We start from the raw sequence: 14,478 nt of genomic DNA, 5'->3' as shown, positions 1-14,478 counted from the left end.
GCTGTAAACATGAGTATCAGTTCAGGCAGACAGCATTTGCAGTCTAGTAGGAAGTAGAATATAGATAAGTAAAAACTGTTCTTATAGCTGCAGTCTCTGTTACCAGCATATGACATGGCATTCCCCAGCTGTGCTTTTTGCCGTATTAACATTTGTGCTACTGGAGGGTTTTGATTAACAAGAAGGCAGTGCTCCCTTTCATGTCAGGTTCTTTGTCTGTTTTGCAGACTGGGTGAAGCTGGCACTGACCTTTCAAGTAAGTTTAGTGTGGGCCTTTTTCACAATTAATTGGATTGAGAATCAGGAGGTAATGACACTCTGAAGGCTTAGAATTTGATTTGACATATTGCCTAACTTAGGGGGTGAAAGAGGAGATGTGTTTTCAAGGCTAAAACTGAGATGTCTGATAGAACATCTAAGGCAGTATCGTGTACGTGTTCACCTGAGTTGATTGATTCGATGGTAGGTTGAATGTCTTGCGTAGTGCATGGGCTTCATATTGCTTTTTCATTCTTGTGGTCTGGAGTAAATGCAATTTGTAGGAATGTTTTTGCAAGAGCAGCATCTGCCAACTGAAACTGGCAGCAAAAAAGAAATGGGCTGCACCCATGTGGATATTCCTGGACTCATCAGAATACATTAAAGTCCAAGAGGAATGAGAGAATGATGTTTGACAACATGTTAAAGGATATTAGGATATCAGCATCACATTTTATACAAGTTCTCTAGCTTCCTGTCACTGAGCAGTGTGTATAAAGTTGGGGCAATATATCCTTTTTCATTTCTGGTATAGGCCAACCATAGTGATTAAAGAGTACACAGGTTGTCTCAGACCAAGTATTTCTAATGCTGGTTTTTTTTTTAAAGTAAATTATAAAGAACTTTGAATTTCTAATTCTTAACGCTTTTAAATTTTTCTTGAAGAAACATTTTTGTTGATTTACATACCTTTGTATGAATGCTGCTTGCTAACAGCATTGTTAACTTTCACTTTCTGTTTTGGCATGCAGTTGCTGCACGCCATGGATTACAGAGTCTTGGGAAAGTTGCTATTTCAAGGAGGATGCCTCCACCAGCTAACCTCCCCAGTCTTAAAGCAGAGAACAAAGGCAATGACCCTAATGTGAACATTGTGCCTAAAGATGGCACAGGATGGGCTTCAAAACAAGAACAGCACGAAGAAGAAAAGTAAGTGACCAATGAGATGTGGGTTTTTTTCCTATGCCATTTCTCCCAAGTCTTTCTAAAGCTGGGGGTGGGCAGGGCCAGGGAAGAAATTGGCTGAACGTGACTGTCCTAAAAAAAAAAAAAAAAAAAAAAAAATAGGAGGAAAAAGCACAGCTGTTAGTTTTCATAAGGAAGATTCTTGCTGTTAGGTCAACAGTTAACAAAATGTGTAACAAAACACACACTTAAGTTGAAAGCAGTGTGCTTGTCAATTCCATATGAGGGGTATCAGGTACCTTTAGCCACCTGATTGCGTACATTCTGATGGCTTCTTAAATGAAATACTATAGCACATTTTTGTAAGATCTTAAACTTTACTGTAGCTTAAGGCTCCCCCAATATGTGATACAGACAGAAGTGATGGTGATGTTGATACACAGTGCTGTGTACTGTGGATAGTACAATTTCCTATGCTCAGTGCAGTTTCATCTGCTGAGTTTTTCACACTTGTACAGCAGGTCAGGTAAAGAAGAGAGAGACTAAAACTTTTCAATATTTAGTTAGAAAGTATTTTAAAGCTTTTTTTTGTCGTATAAGCTTAAAATGGGTATGATTCACTATAAAAGTGGGTTTTAGGTATTTTTTGACATACCAGTTCTTCTGAAAACCACTTGCAGATAGAGGAACTGATTGCATGTCACTAGCACTTGTGAAAGCAAAAGACGACTAAAGGTTGGGTTCGCCCCCCCCCACTGTCTATTTATTTCTCCTTGTATACTTTACTATGTTTAAATGTCAATTTTTGACATGTCTCTGAAAAGCTGTTGGACTTTAGGAGTATAGTATTGTGTTTAACTTTTTATTTTAAGATCATGAAATTACAAATTCAAAATTTTCGGCCCGGTGTTCTGTATGGTTTTGTTTTTTTAAAAAAATATCTTCCTGTACTTCAAGGCCACTTAACCTTTGTCTGGTTAATTCTGAGTTAAGCCTTTAGTTTATTTGACTAAAACACCCTTTCATCTGCCTTTCCAAGTCTGCTGCTTGTGTTAAAAGTGTATTCTAGTAGTTGATGTTGTGTTTAAAAATTGAATAAATGGCTATCCCTTGCCTGCAAGTGGAAGGTGTTTGTATTTTCATATGTATTATTCTGACAAAGGCCTCAAAGTCCACATACAGGTAAAGCTGGGGCGGGGGGAGGAATTTGTTCCCAGGAACAGGTATGTATGGCCATGTGACAAGTAAATTCTAAGTTCAGGCCATCTAATGCATTTGCTCAAGTATTGAGACCATTATTATAACTATTGCTATATTTCTCCAACATGCTTATAAATGCTACTGTTTACATGTAAAGTGCACTGGTATTCCTCTCACACATGTTGTGGATAAAGGTAGCATTTTGATATCAGCTTGTTTGATATCAGTTTTATTCTTCCTTTTTTTTTTTTTTTTGTGTCACTGCACTGAAGTTCACATGAGTGAATTGTTTCCTATAATTCCAGAATAATTTTTCTGCTGCTTTCCCAAGTTGTTACTCTTTCTATGGGTATCCCTTTTTCCTGGATGGTGTGGCCTGTTGTATATTGGTTTGATGAATTCATATAGCACTAGCTGAGTTCTTTCTTACATCAGTACACGTATCTATAGGACAGTGTTTGGGTAACTCAAAGCCAAGCGCATTTAGAATTTGAAACAGTGGAAGTACAAGGAATAAACTCTTTAACAGTCTTGTTTCTTGTTTCACTTTGTGTGTGACAAAGTACAGCCATGTAAATTACAACTTCCCCAATGTCTGCTTAGAAAATATGCAGCTGTAAGAAGATATGACTAAGTGGAAACTGAGAAGATGAGAATTTTTAAAATTTATTTATTTATTTTCATTCTGGTAATCTGTGGAAACAAATGAAAATTGTATTCAGTTACCCTTGTGAGAAGCCAGTTTCTCCCCAGCAGTGATTTTTTTTTGGGGGGGGGGTTGCTTTTGGGTTTGGGTTTTTTTGGTGATGTTTACTTCTGTGTCAATTTTGGGACTATTGTGTAGTGGTTTGGGTTGATCACTGCAGAACCCAAATGGAACTGACTTCTCAGTGGCAGTCCTCAGAGAGTTTAGAATTACTTCAGGATCTATTTAAAGCATTTGCAATTGTTTATTATAAGTTAACTGGCGTGCTATTGCACTAGTTATGTTTGTCTTTACTTTCATAATAAAGTCATTCTGTCTACTGGATTTGTCCTATAATTCCTGTTCAGTCAAAAATTGCTATTAATGAGCTGGAGGTCTTGACTTGTAGACAATAATGCTTTGGAGTCTTAAGTTATCTGAATATGCAGATTTTGGAGATAGCTGTACTTGAAAGAAACTAAACAATATCGCTGAATCTGTAGACTGCTGAGATGATCTTCAAGAATATGACTGGGTTTTATATTAGAGAAAATGAGTGCTTCTGTCTGCCTCTTCATTCTTAAAATAGTGAAATTGAGAGAGTGTTCTTACTAAGCTTAAGCTTCTGGACTCCAGTTCATAGCACCCATCAATTTTTTTTCATGGTGTCTTTATCTTTCCTTATTGGCTCCTTTAATTTCCTAAGTTCTAGCATGTATTTGCCTTCTTTCTCTCAGTTCATGGTGGTTTTTAAGTGCTTGCCTCTAACTCCCAAGACAAGAGAACACTTATAAATTATTCCCTTCTGTGGTTGTCGATTGTTTGGGTTTTAATTGTTCGTACACTAGTTAAAAAGTTAAAACTCTGTTCATGCCTGACTGTATTTTCTGCCCATCCATTTTCATTCATTTCTCTCCATTTTGAGTAATCTACTCGTGAAGGAATTGGCTGATTTATTCCAATTTTAGCCGTAACTGTAACAACTCATTTTATGTAAGAATGTGCTCTATATATAGAAAAGTAGCTATTGGTTCTTCAGCTGCATAGCTACCTCATTTCATTCACTTGTTTGCAGTAGTAATCCTGAGGATCTTAGTCTGTGCCCACCTTATATTCACAAGTGCTTTCTCTCTAATTCCAGACAGCCAGACGTGCCGCAGACACAGCCAAAACCTGCTGTTCCTGCTCCTCCAGAAGCAGCTCCTGTTGCCAAATCATGGGCCAACACCAAACCAGGTGGACAAGATGGTAAGTGGCGTTCAGGTTGGAGGGTTCTTGACTGGCCTAGCAGGCTGCGAATGCTGCTGTGAGACCCTCAGACTCGGCAATGATTTGAATCTTCACTGGGCCAGCTGGGACTACAAATTCTGTGGAAGCAACATTCTTGGCCAGAAGGTGGCTAAAGTGAGCTCCAGCCTCATTTAGCAGCAGGTCTGACTGTCTTCTAAAGGGCTGGTATCATCACCTCTTTTGTTTTGACAGTGAAGTGGTGGTCACAGTGTAAGACCTTGAACGTGGCTGTGATAAGGAGGGAAAAATACAGTCAATAGTTATAATGCATACAATTTTGTTGTGAAAGGGATAACCATAAGCAGTTAGTGGTCATTCTTATCATAATTTTGAATCATTTTGTGCAAAATATGTGTAGTCTTGCTTCCATTTAAAAGTCTGCTACAGCAGCACTTTTCCCTTTTATTTCATAGGTTCTTTGCTTATTTTGGTTTCAAAGTGATAGTGTTCAAGTAGGGATTTTTCTGGGAAAAGCATTAAAGGTGTGGTGGTAGTGGGTTTTTCGCTAGGGGTTTTTTGATGGTGGTGGGTTTTGTGGACTTTGGAGTTTGCTTTTTTTTTTAATAACTGTTGGAGTACTGTTTCCATCAGTGTGAACCTTGGGTTGAGTATTTTCATATAATCGAATAGATTGTAAAAGACCTTTAATATCATCAAGTCCAACTTTTACCCCAGGACTGCCAAATCCACCACTAAACCATGTCACTAAGGGCCTCATCTACATGGCTTTGAACACGCCCAGGGACAGTGATTCCACCACTTCCTGAGCAGCCTGTTCCAAAGCCTGATCACCCTTTCAGTGAAGAAATTTTTCCTAATACCCAGTCTAAGCCTCCCCTGGTGCACCTTGAAGCCATTACCTGCTGTCTTATCACTTGTTACTTGGGAGAAGAGACCAACACCCACGTCGCTACTACCTCCTTTCAGACTAAGGGAGACTCAACACCCCCAGTTCTCTGAGCTGTTCCTCATAAGACTTGTACTCCAGACCGTTCACGAGCTTTGTTGCCCTTCTCTGGACCTGCTCCAGCAACTCAGTGTCTCTATTGGAGTGAAGGGCCCAGAACTGAACACAGGCTTTGAGATGTAGCCTCACCAGTGCCGAGTACAGGGGGATGATCACTGCCCTGGCCCTGCTGGTTGTGCTGTTGCTGATACAGGCCAGGATGCTGTTGCCCTTCTTTGCTGCCTGGGCATAAGCTGGCTAATGTTCAGTTGGTACCCCAGGTCTGTTCATTACAGACGTAAGATCAGAGCTAAATCTTCAGATTTTTAAAAATTGTTTATTGAGTGAGAGCTAACATAGAATTCCTTTCCTGTGTCTCCATTATAGAAAATAAATTTGTTTTATTCCTTAAATTTGAGACTTGCAAGCTTTCTGTGGCTCTAAAATAGAGTTTTGGATTTCAGGTTGAAGAAGTGAGCTTTCTTCTGGATAGGGATCTTAGGGTAGTAAATCTGAATTGCTTGGAGGTAACTTCTAGGTCATTATATGGAGTTTGTTAACATCACATACTAATGATTTTGCCTTTTTTTTTTTCCTCAATAAATATTAGAAGTGAAAATTCAGAATTCTCTACTTTTTGCTTTCCTCTCTTATGTTCAGTATTTCCTTTGTTATCAAATATAGGAACTCGACGGTCGTGATACGGTCGAGTTCGAGAACCTCAGGGCAGTGAGAAGAGTGTGCAGCAAGCTCACTGCCCTGGGCTTCAAGAGAGCAGACTTTGGCCTCTTCAGGAACCTGCTTAGTAAGATTCCATGGGAAACAGCCCTAGAGGGCAGGGAGGCCCAAGACTGCTGGTTGATGTTCAAGGATCACCTGCTACAAGCTCAGGAGTGTTGCGTCCTGACTAGAAGGAAGTGCAGCAAGGAGGGCCAGGAGACCTCCTTGGATGGATAAGGAGCTGCTGAGGAAACTTACAGGGGGAAAAAAAGGGGCTTATAAGAGGTGGAAGCAAGGACAGGCGGCCTGGGAAGAATACAGGGATGTTGTTTGGGAAGCTAGGGACCAGGTTAGGAAAGCTAAGGCCCTGTTAGAATTAAACTTGGCTAGGAATGTGAAAGATAACAGGAAGGGATTCTATAGGTATGTAGCAAATAAAAAACAGACTAGGGACAACGTGGGCCCTCTCCGGAAGCTATCAGGAGAATTGGCTACCCTGGATTTGGAGAAGGCTGAGGTTCTTAATGACTTCTTTGCCTCAGTCTTCACTGGCAAATGCTCTGACCGCACCACCCAAGTCTTGGAAGGCAGACACAGGGACAGTGATAATGAAGACCTTAGGCCCACTGTAGAAGAGGATCTGGCTTGATACCATCTTAAGAACCTGAACGTACACAAGTCCATGGGACAAGTTCCTAGCCAGTGTCCATCATATTTGAAAAGTAATGGCAGTCAGGTGAAGTTCCCAACGACTGGAAAAAGGGAAATATAACCCCCATTTTCAAGAAGGGGAAAATGGATGACCCAGGGAATTATGGACCAGTCAGTGTCACCTCTGTGCCTGGCAAAATCTTGGAGCAGATTCTCCTGGAAGGCATGCTAAGGCACATGAAAAACAACAAGGTGCTTGGTGACAGCCAGAATGGCTTCACTAAGGGGAAATCCTGCCTGACCAAATTGGTAGCCTTCTATGATGGGGCTACGGAACTGATGGACAGAGGTAGAGCAGTCGATGTCATCTACCTGGACATGTGCAAAGCGTTTGACACTGTCCCACATGACATCCTTGTCTCTAAATTGGAGAGACATCAATTTGATGGATGAACCCCTTTGTGGATAAAGAACTGGCTGGATGGCCTCATGAAAAGGGTTGTGGTCAATGGTTCAGTGTCCAGCTGGAGACCAGTAAGGAGTGGTGTCCCTCAGGGGTCGGTGTTGGGACCAGTCCTGTTTAACATCTTTGTCGCTGACATGGACAGTGGGATTGAGTGCGCCCTCAGCAAGTTTGCCGATGACACCAAGCTGTGTGGTTCGGTTGATACACAGGAGGGAGGAATGCCATCCAGAGGGACCTCGACACGCTTGTGAGGTGGGCTGATGCCAGCCTCATGGAGTTTAACCATGACAAGTGCAAGGTCCTACACCTGGGTCGGAGCAATCCCAGGCACAGCTACAGGTTGGGCAGAGAAGAGATTCAGAGCAGCCCTGTGGAGAAGGACTTGGGGGTGTTGCTCGATGAGAAAATGAACATGAGCCAGTTTCAGTGTGTGCTCGCAGCCCAGAAAGCCAACTGTATCCTGGGCTGCATCAAAAGGAGCGTGACCATCAGGTCGAAGGAGGGGATCCTGCCCCTCTACTCTGCTCTTGTGAGACCTCTCTTGAAGTACTGTGTGCAGTACAGGCTGAGAAAGTTGGGCCTGTTCAGCCTGGAGGAGAGAAACCGTGTGGAGACCTCATAGCAGCCTTCCAGTATCTGAAGGGGGCTTATAAGGATGCTGGGGAGGGACTCTTCATTAGGGACTGTAGTGACAGGACAAAGGGTAAAGGGGTTAAAACTTAAACAGGGGAAGTTTAGATTGGATATAAGGAAGAAGTTCTTTACTGTTAGGGTGGTGAGGCACTGGGATGGGTTGCCTAAGGAAGTTGTGAATGCTCCATCCCTGGATGTGTTCAAGGCCAGGTTGAACAGAGGTGACATGGTTTAGTGTGAGGTGTCGCTGCCCATGGCAAGTGGGTTAGAACTTTATGATCTTAAGGTCCCTTCCAAACCTAACTATTCTGTGATAACTCTCCTCCTTTAAGCTTTTCCAGGAGTTTTTTAGTGTAAGAGAAAGGAATTAATACTGATGCAAAGGGATCTGCATACCAGCCTTTCTACATAAGCTGATAAGATATTCTCCATCATACCGGAAATAGTGATTCAGCTCAGTGGCTTCAAAATGCATTTAGCTAATTATTTTGTAGTTACCATGGCAGCTTGTGTGCCAAGCCCAGATGGTGCCCTCATTTCATTCAATCAGTAGTGGATTTGCTGTTTTAAAAAGAAATATGGAATGTGAATTGGCATCAGCTGCTTGCTATCCTCCTCAGTTTGAAACTCAGGATATACCTGTTGTGCTCATGCTTTCCTGATCTGCACTTGGCTGGTGCTGTTAGAAATTTCAGTTTCTCCAGATGCCTTGTATGCATTCCAGCAGTCATTCAGCCAGCCGCCTCATGCTTTTGTAAGGCTTCAGTTGGATAAGGCAAGAATGAATCCTTCTCTGATGTTGGTGGCCATGTAGAAAGCAGAAACTTCTAAAATGTAATGGCAGCATCTATTTCTAAGGTTATTCACTGGCTAAAAGTTAATTGCTGCCATAGCATCTTTGAATTCTTAAACTGCTTTCTGAACTGCTGGCTGACAATCTGGCTATTTCAGGTTAATAGCTACAGCGCAGTCAAACTGACCACTGAGGATGCCGTTGCTTTGCAGTTGCTGCTGAAGTCTGAGCAGCAGTTGCTGCTGAAGTCTGAGACTTGAGCAGAAAATGTTTTTCAAGATTCATAAAATTCATGAATATTGCATGCCACACTACCTCTAAAGAGGCTTCCTTTCCTGACAGGCCATCTGGTTAGAGTGACTGCAGCTTTCAGTCCCTTTAAGCAAGTCGTTGGATGTAGCTGCTTGGGAACACCCATAATCCAGTGTCCATTAACAGAAAACAATGTGATCTGTAGTACATGAAGTCACAATTAAGATTGTAATATTTCAAGGCAATTTGTAGGCACAGTATTTATGCATTTAGTATACATAAATAATGGTGTTTGCTGTCATGCCTTTACAGAGAAGGTATAAAGAGTAGGTAGTTTATCCTGTGCTTGACTCTTAGTCTTAAAAAAAAAAAAAAAACAACAACCCACGAGGATCCTGTGTTTTATTGTTAGAGGATTCTTTCACAGTTCAAAGAGAACAAGCTGTTTAGCTGTTATCTTAAAACAAAAGGTATATATTGGGGATTGAGAGGCAGATCCTTTATTGTGAGTTTGCCCTGTAGTCACGTAGCCTAATACAGTGTCTCTTACAGTAGCCGGTAGTTAAGACAGGTATAAGAACAGGGCTATTCAGGCTGTTGGAACAGAAATCTTCCCTCTAAGCTTATCAGTGATCTGGTAGTAGAGTACCATTGACCTAATAGAATCATAGAATATGGGTCAATATGCATCAGGTGAAGGGGGGGTGGTGGTGGTGAGAAATTGATTCAAAATATACGCTAATAAAATCTTCTAAATAAGAGCACAGTCTTTATATTTGGCTTTCCCCCCACATGCAGTGGAAGTCTGAAAATTCCAATCTTTATTTACGACGTCAAGGGTTGTAGAAATCGAAGTGCTACAGTTCTTATATTTTACTCACAATATAAATGCTTTGGTCTTTAAAAGTCCTGAAGAATTATTAGTTATTAGAATGAGTAATTAATCTTAAGGGCTTTTGCAATAACATCATTGCCTATTCTTGAGGTGATTAGAGTTGGAGAGTAAAAACAAGAGAAATCTTTGTTGGGGAGGGGGTTATTAACAGAGCTGAGAGGTACTCTACATGTTAAGTCTTGTTCCATTGTCCATCATTGCTCTCCAGTGCTGCTGGATTTTTTTTCAGCCCCAACAGATGAGATAGTAGGCCTGTTAAATTTAAGAACTTTGGCAGCAAATGGGAATGCTTTACAAGGATTGCTCTTTGCTTATGTGAATAATGCTACCAGTAAATTATCATGGAATAGTTAGGGTTGGAAAGGACCTCAAGATCGTCAAGTTCCAACCCCCCTGCCATGGGCAGGGACACCTCACACTAAACCATATCACCCAAGCCTCGTCCAGCCTGCTCTTGAACACTGCCAGGGATGGAACATTCACAGCCTCCCTGGGCAACCTATTCCAGTGCCTCACCACCCTAACAGGAAAGAATTTCCTCCTTATATCCAATCTAAACTTCCCCTGTTTAAGTTTCAACCTGTTACCCCTTGTCCTCTCACTAGTCCCTAATGAAGAGTCCCTCCCCAGCATCCTTGTAGGCCCCCTTCAGATACTGGAAGGCTGCTATGAGGTCTCCACGCAGCCTTCTCTTCTCCAGGCTGAACGGCCCCAACTTTCTCAGCCGATCTTCATACAGGAGGTGCTCCAGTTCCCTGATCATCCTCATGGCCCTCCTCTGAACTTGTTCCAACAGTTCCATGTCCTTTTTATGTTGAGGACACCAGAACTGCACACAATACTCCAGGTGAGGTCTCACAAGAGCAGAGTAAAGGGACAGGAAAAATTAATTAATTAATATGGCTGTAACATCCCCTTTTTAAGGATGATGAGGCTTTTACCACTTTCTGAAATCTTTTGACTACAGAATGCTGAGACATTTTGATTATCTTATTCTGCAGGTCCGCCTATTCAAGTAAATAGTTATTTCCAGCAAGAGTTTCCCAGTCTTCCGGCAGCTGGGGATCAGGAAAAGTCAGGCAAAGAGAAGGATGCACCTGAAGAACTTCATGGATCAGGACCAAGCTTGCGGCCACAAAGTAAGTATATACTGTAAATTTTTTTGAAATCACATGGGTTTGTGTGGAACTTGTTCATTACAAGGATACTTATGTCCCGTACAAAAGGAATTGATTTACTGATTGTTTTATTCAACACACTCCTACAGTGAAGAAACAGATTTTTTCACTTTCTTCTGCTTTACTGTGTTCCTGGTATGCAGAAAATAAGGTATTTGATCTTATTCTGCAGTTCACTTTCCATTTTCCTAACCTAGTCAGTACTTCAGTTGTGCTCGAGGAGCATTTGTTAGTTGCACAATACTGTCATTTTCTTAAATCCAGCTGCTAGATGTCACAACAGTTAAAATATGTATTTAAAGAACTCTCTTAATATTATAGTAGTTGTCATTAGAGTTGTCTCCAAGTGGTTAGTACTCAGTAGCCTGAAAAATCCCAAATAGGAAGTTAAATCTACAGGATACCAAAAGAGTGGACTGTAATTTGAAAGGCATTCACATCTTTAGCGCATGACTGAGGTGCTCTGACTAGCTGGATCTGTTTCAGCTGTGGGGGATTAGATCTAGTGAAAACAACCATAAGTGTTGGTTTTACATGTCTCAGTGAAGAAATATGTATTGTTTCCCCAGATCCTTTTAATGGGAAAGCATATGGAATTGTGCTTGTTTCCAGTGAAAACCAGGACTTCTTTCTTCCTTAAAAGTATTTCCAGTGAGGTTTGGTGGACCAGGGATCTCTTCCTGCACTGTAGGTAGCACTTTCTTGTGCCACTGATAGGCAAGATGGGCACTGTGCTTCTTAAGGTCCTTACTTGATTTTGATATAGAGAATAAGTTGCCAAGAAATGTGGGAGATGTCCAACACCAAATTAGGGAAATAGCTGTGTGTGTTTCTTCCAGCGTCCTACAGGCAGTTATAGTATTGGTCAGCACTGTACGTGCTGTATTAAGCCCTTCTTACAAATCTTGACAGCAGAAAGCTTGATGAATTTGGTGAGTACTGCCCCTTTAGCAGCCATGCTCCCCAGCAAAGATAAGTGGAAGAACTGTAATAGATACTTAGGAGCATAGTTTAACCCTACTTAAAGGGATTGTGCCCCTAATAGAACAGTCTTTACAGGGCATGTCTGAATTTTTCTTGGTCCCCATGGATCTGAGCACTGCTGTTTTTATTGCCCTAACCTATGCTCTGTAGGCGGAAACTGTAAAAAAAAAAGTTAAAATGGACTACCTGGCACAAGTCATTAAAATACCTTACTTTTCCTGGACTTTTTGCTAGACATTCACGCCCAGAAGCACAGTCCTCATCACTTCTATTTTATCCTTATCAGACAGAGATACAAGCCCAGACTCTGGATATCTGTCTTCACTTAGTAAGATAATGCACAGGTATATGTCATTTTGAGCCGCTTTGGTGTTTCATGGTAGGCCTTTGCTGCTTAAGAAGCTTGATCTTTCTCTTGACAGCATCTTCATACTGAGTCAACAGTGGCCCACTTACCACAGCTAAATCTGTTTTCTCTCCTGTGCTATTATTAGTATTGTTCCTAAACTGTGTTGTGTTTTGGAAGGTAGAGTAGGATGACTAGAGTGATCTATAAATTTAACTCTTACACTTCAGGAGCACAGCTGAATGTAGGGCTAAAGAGGATTAGAAAACAGCCTCTGTTTCATCAAGCAGTCATTGCTTTCGGTACCAGATATGAATGTGTGTCTGCACTGATTGCTGTGTTACTGAAAATGGGTAAGGAAGAGTGTGTTTTTTATTATGCCTGTCTGTAAATCCGTAGTATAAAGTTTGTTCTTGTTTTGTCTCGTACTGATTCTGCCCATGCAGATGCTACTAATTGGAGAGAAGGTGGTAATAAGAGCAACTCACCCAGTTCTCCAACTGATCAAGAAGCTAAGGCCCTTGGACAAGAAGATGGTAATGCTACACCAACAGAACAAAATGATGGCCAGAAGGCAGCAGAGAAGAGAGATGTGCGGTTACCACAGGTCCCTCAGCCCAAGCTGAATGGCCAGCAGCAACCACCTGTCTCTTCTCAGTACAGAGCAATGATGCCACCTTATGTAAGTGATGGTTACATGGAAGGTTTTAAAGCAGCAGGGATTGGTTATTGGCTAGTGTAATTTCTTCATGCCCCCTTTCATCTCCCTCCTTTCATCCTTTCATCTCCCTCCATGGAACACTTTAGCAGTTCTGCTAGAAGGTTGGGATTGCAACCAACTGCTCAAAGGATGTGGCTGCCTGTTGCCACTTGCAACACTGAGTTTCAATTTGTCAGGAGTTGGTTAACACTTGTAAACACTCGGTGACTTAATGTCACACACTTGAGATACTAAGCAAACTTAAGAGGCTTGCTTTACTTCCATTGTGATTCTTTTGATGATCTCAGTATGCTTAATGTAGTTACAATATTTAATGAATGGTTCCTGTTTTTAAACCTTTCTTAGATGTTTAATCAGTATCCTAGAATGGCATATCCTCCCTCCATGCAAGGTCCAACAAGGTTTCCCAATTCTGAGCTTAGCAGGTAAGAAACCTTACAAGTGTTACTGGTGCATGGGTATGAACTCTGTTAGTGACTTAATAACAAAAAAAAAAAAAAAAAAATTGCGCTGAGTATTTTGATTATGATCGTGCACCGCATAAGAACTGCTAATGGTTAGTCTCAAGTTTGGCTTGTGTGGAGCAGTGCTATGGAGTGATTTGTGTTTGATAACTCAACTATGAAACTTGAGGGAATTCTGCACATTACAGGAAGAGCAGGAGTCACTTGGGAGCACCTTTGAAACTTCAGCCAGTAGTTTCACCTGTAAAAGGACGCTTCCATTGTTACCATGAAAGTAGTTAGTTCCTGGTTCTCAACTCTACTGCTTTCCAGTTAAGGAACTCTAATGCATTATACCATTTATTTTCTTCATTTCTCCATAGCTGCGGATGTCTGTGCACATGCATGAGGAAATAGGGAATGCTATAGGCAGTAGGGTACAAACTGGGTGGGATCAGGAAGAGGACAGAAAGGCTGAGAGGGTTGGGTGGGAGAACTTGAGTTTAGGAGTAGGAGAAGGTGCAGAATCTTTGATGATAGGAAAGCTTGAAAAGTAGAAATATATCTGAGGTGGATTAATTGGTGTCAAGAAGGATGCCAGATCTATGTGGTGTGTTGTTTGAAAGCTACAAGGTATTTGATTTTTGACTGTAAACTGATGTTTGGCTTGTTTGTGAAGTAGGTAAGGCTATAGCATCTAATCTTCCTCTTCCTTAAGTAACCATCTGGTGTAGCAGTAATTATTGAAACTACAGCAGTCGCGCATGTGGATGACCTTTATACTGTATTGAGAGAACAGTACCATATACTTCAAATAATCATCATATAAGTTGACAATTTATCTAGTCATGTGGATAAATAATGACAGTGGCCATTGTTTTCCTCTCTTTTTTTTAGAGGGCCAAGGGGAAGAGGACCACCTTCATGGTGTTCGGAACCTATTGAGCGCCCATCCATTCTTAGTGCTAGTGAACTTAAAGAACTTGATAAATTTGATAATCTAGATGCTGAGGCTGATGAAGGCTGGGCAGGTAAGAACATAAGATTAATGATTTTTGTTATTTGTACAGTGAATCTTTCTGAAAGATTAATTGAATATTTGCTTATGGAT

At 41.3% G+C, this 14,478-nt stretch overlaps 1 protein-coding gene across 13 annotated transcripts in view; it reads left to right on the top strand.

The window, feature by feature from the left end:
* The window catches only part of PRRC2C (proline rich coiled-coil 2C), a 78,867-nt gene that overhangs the window by 17,526 nt on the left and 46,863 nt on the right, over positions 1–14,478 (top strand). For all 13 annotated transcript variants that reach the window (XM_061451872.1, XM_061451876.1, XM_061451873.1 and 10 more), the window contains exons 3-8: positions 1,011–1,188; positions 4,191–4,297; positions 10,697–10,834; positions 12,650–12,885; positions 13,270–13,349; positions 14,265–14,398. In XM_061451872.1, the coding sequence (XP_061307856.1) occupies positions 1,011–1,188; positions 4,191–4,297; positions 10,697–10,834; positions 12,650–12,885; positions 13,270–13,349; positions 14,265–14,398 (873 nt within the window). The remainder of the gene's footprint in view (positions 1–1,010; positions 1,189–4,190; positions 4,298–10,696; positions 10,835–12,649; positions 12,886–13,269; positions 13,350–14,264; positions 14,399–14,478) is intronic.

Source organism: Pezoporus flaviventris, unplaced genomic scaffold, assembly GCF_033815535.1.
Source record: "Pezoporus flaviventris isolate CSIRO_AGI_PZ_B2104156 unplaced genomic scaffold, CSIRO_AGI_Pfla_v1 ptg000013l, whole genome shotgun sequence".
NCBI classification, from domain to species: Eukaryota; Metazoa; Chordata; class Aves; order Psittaciformes; family Psittacidae; genus Pezoporus; species Pezoporus flaviventris.
Note: the sequence above shows the minus strand (reverse complement) of the source record. Positions and strands in the feature narration are given on the sequence as shown.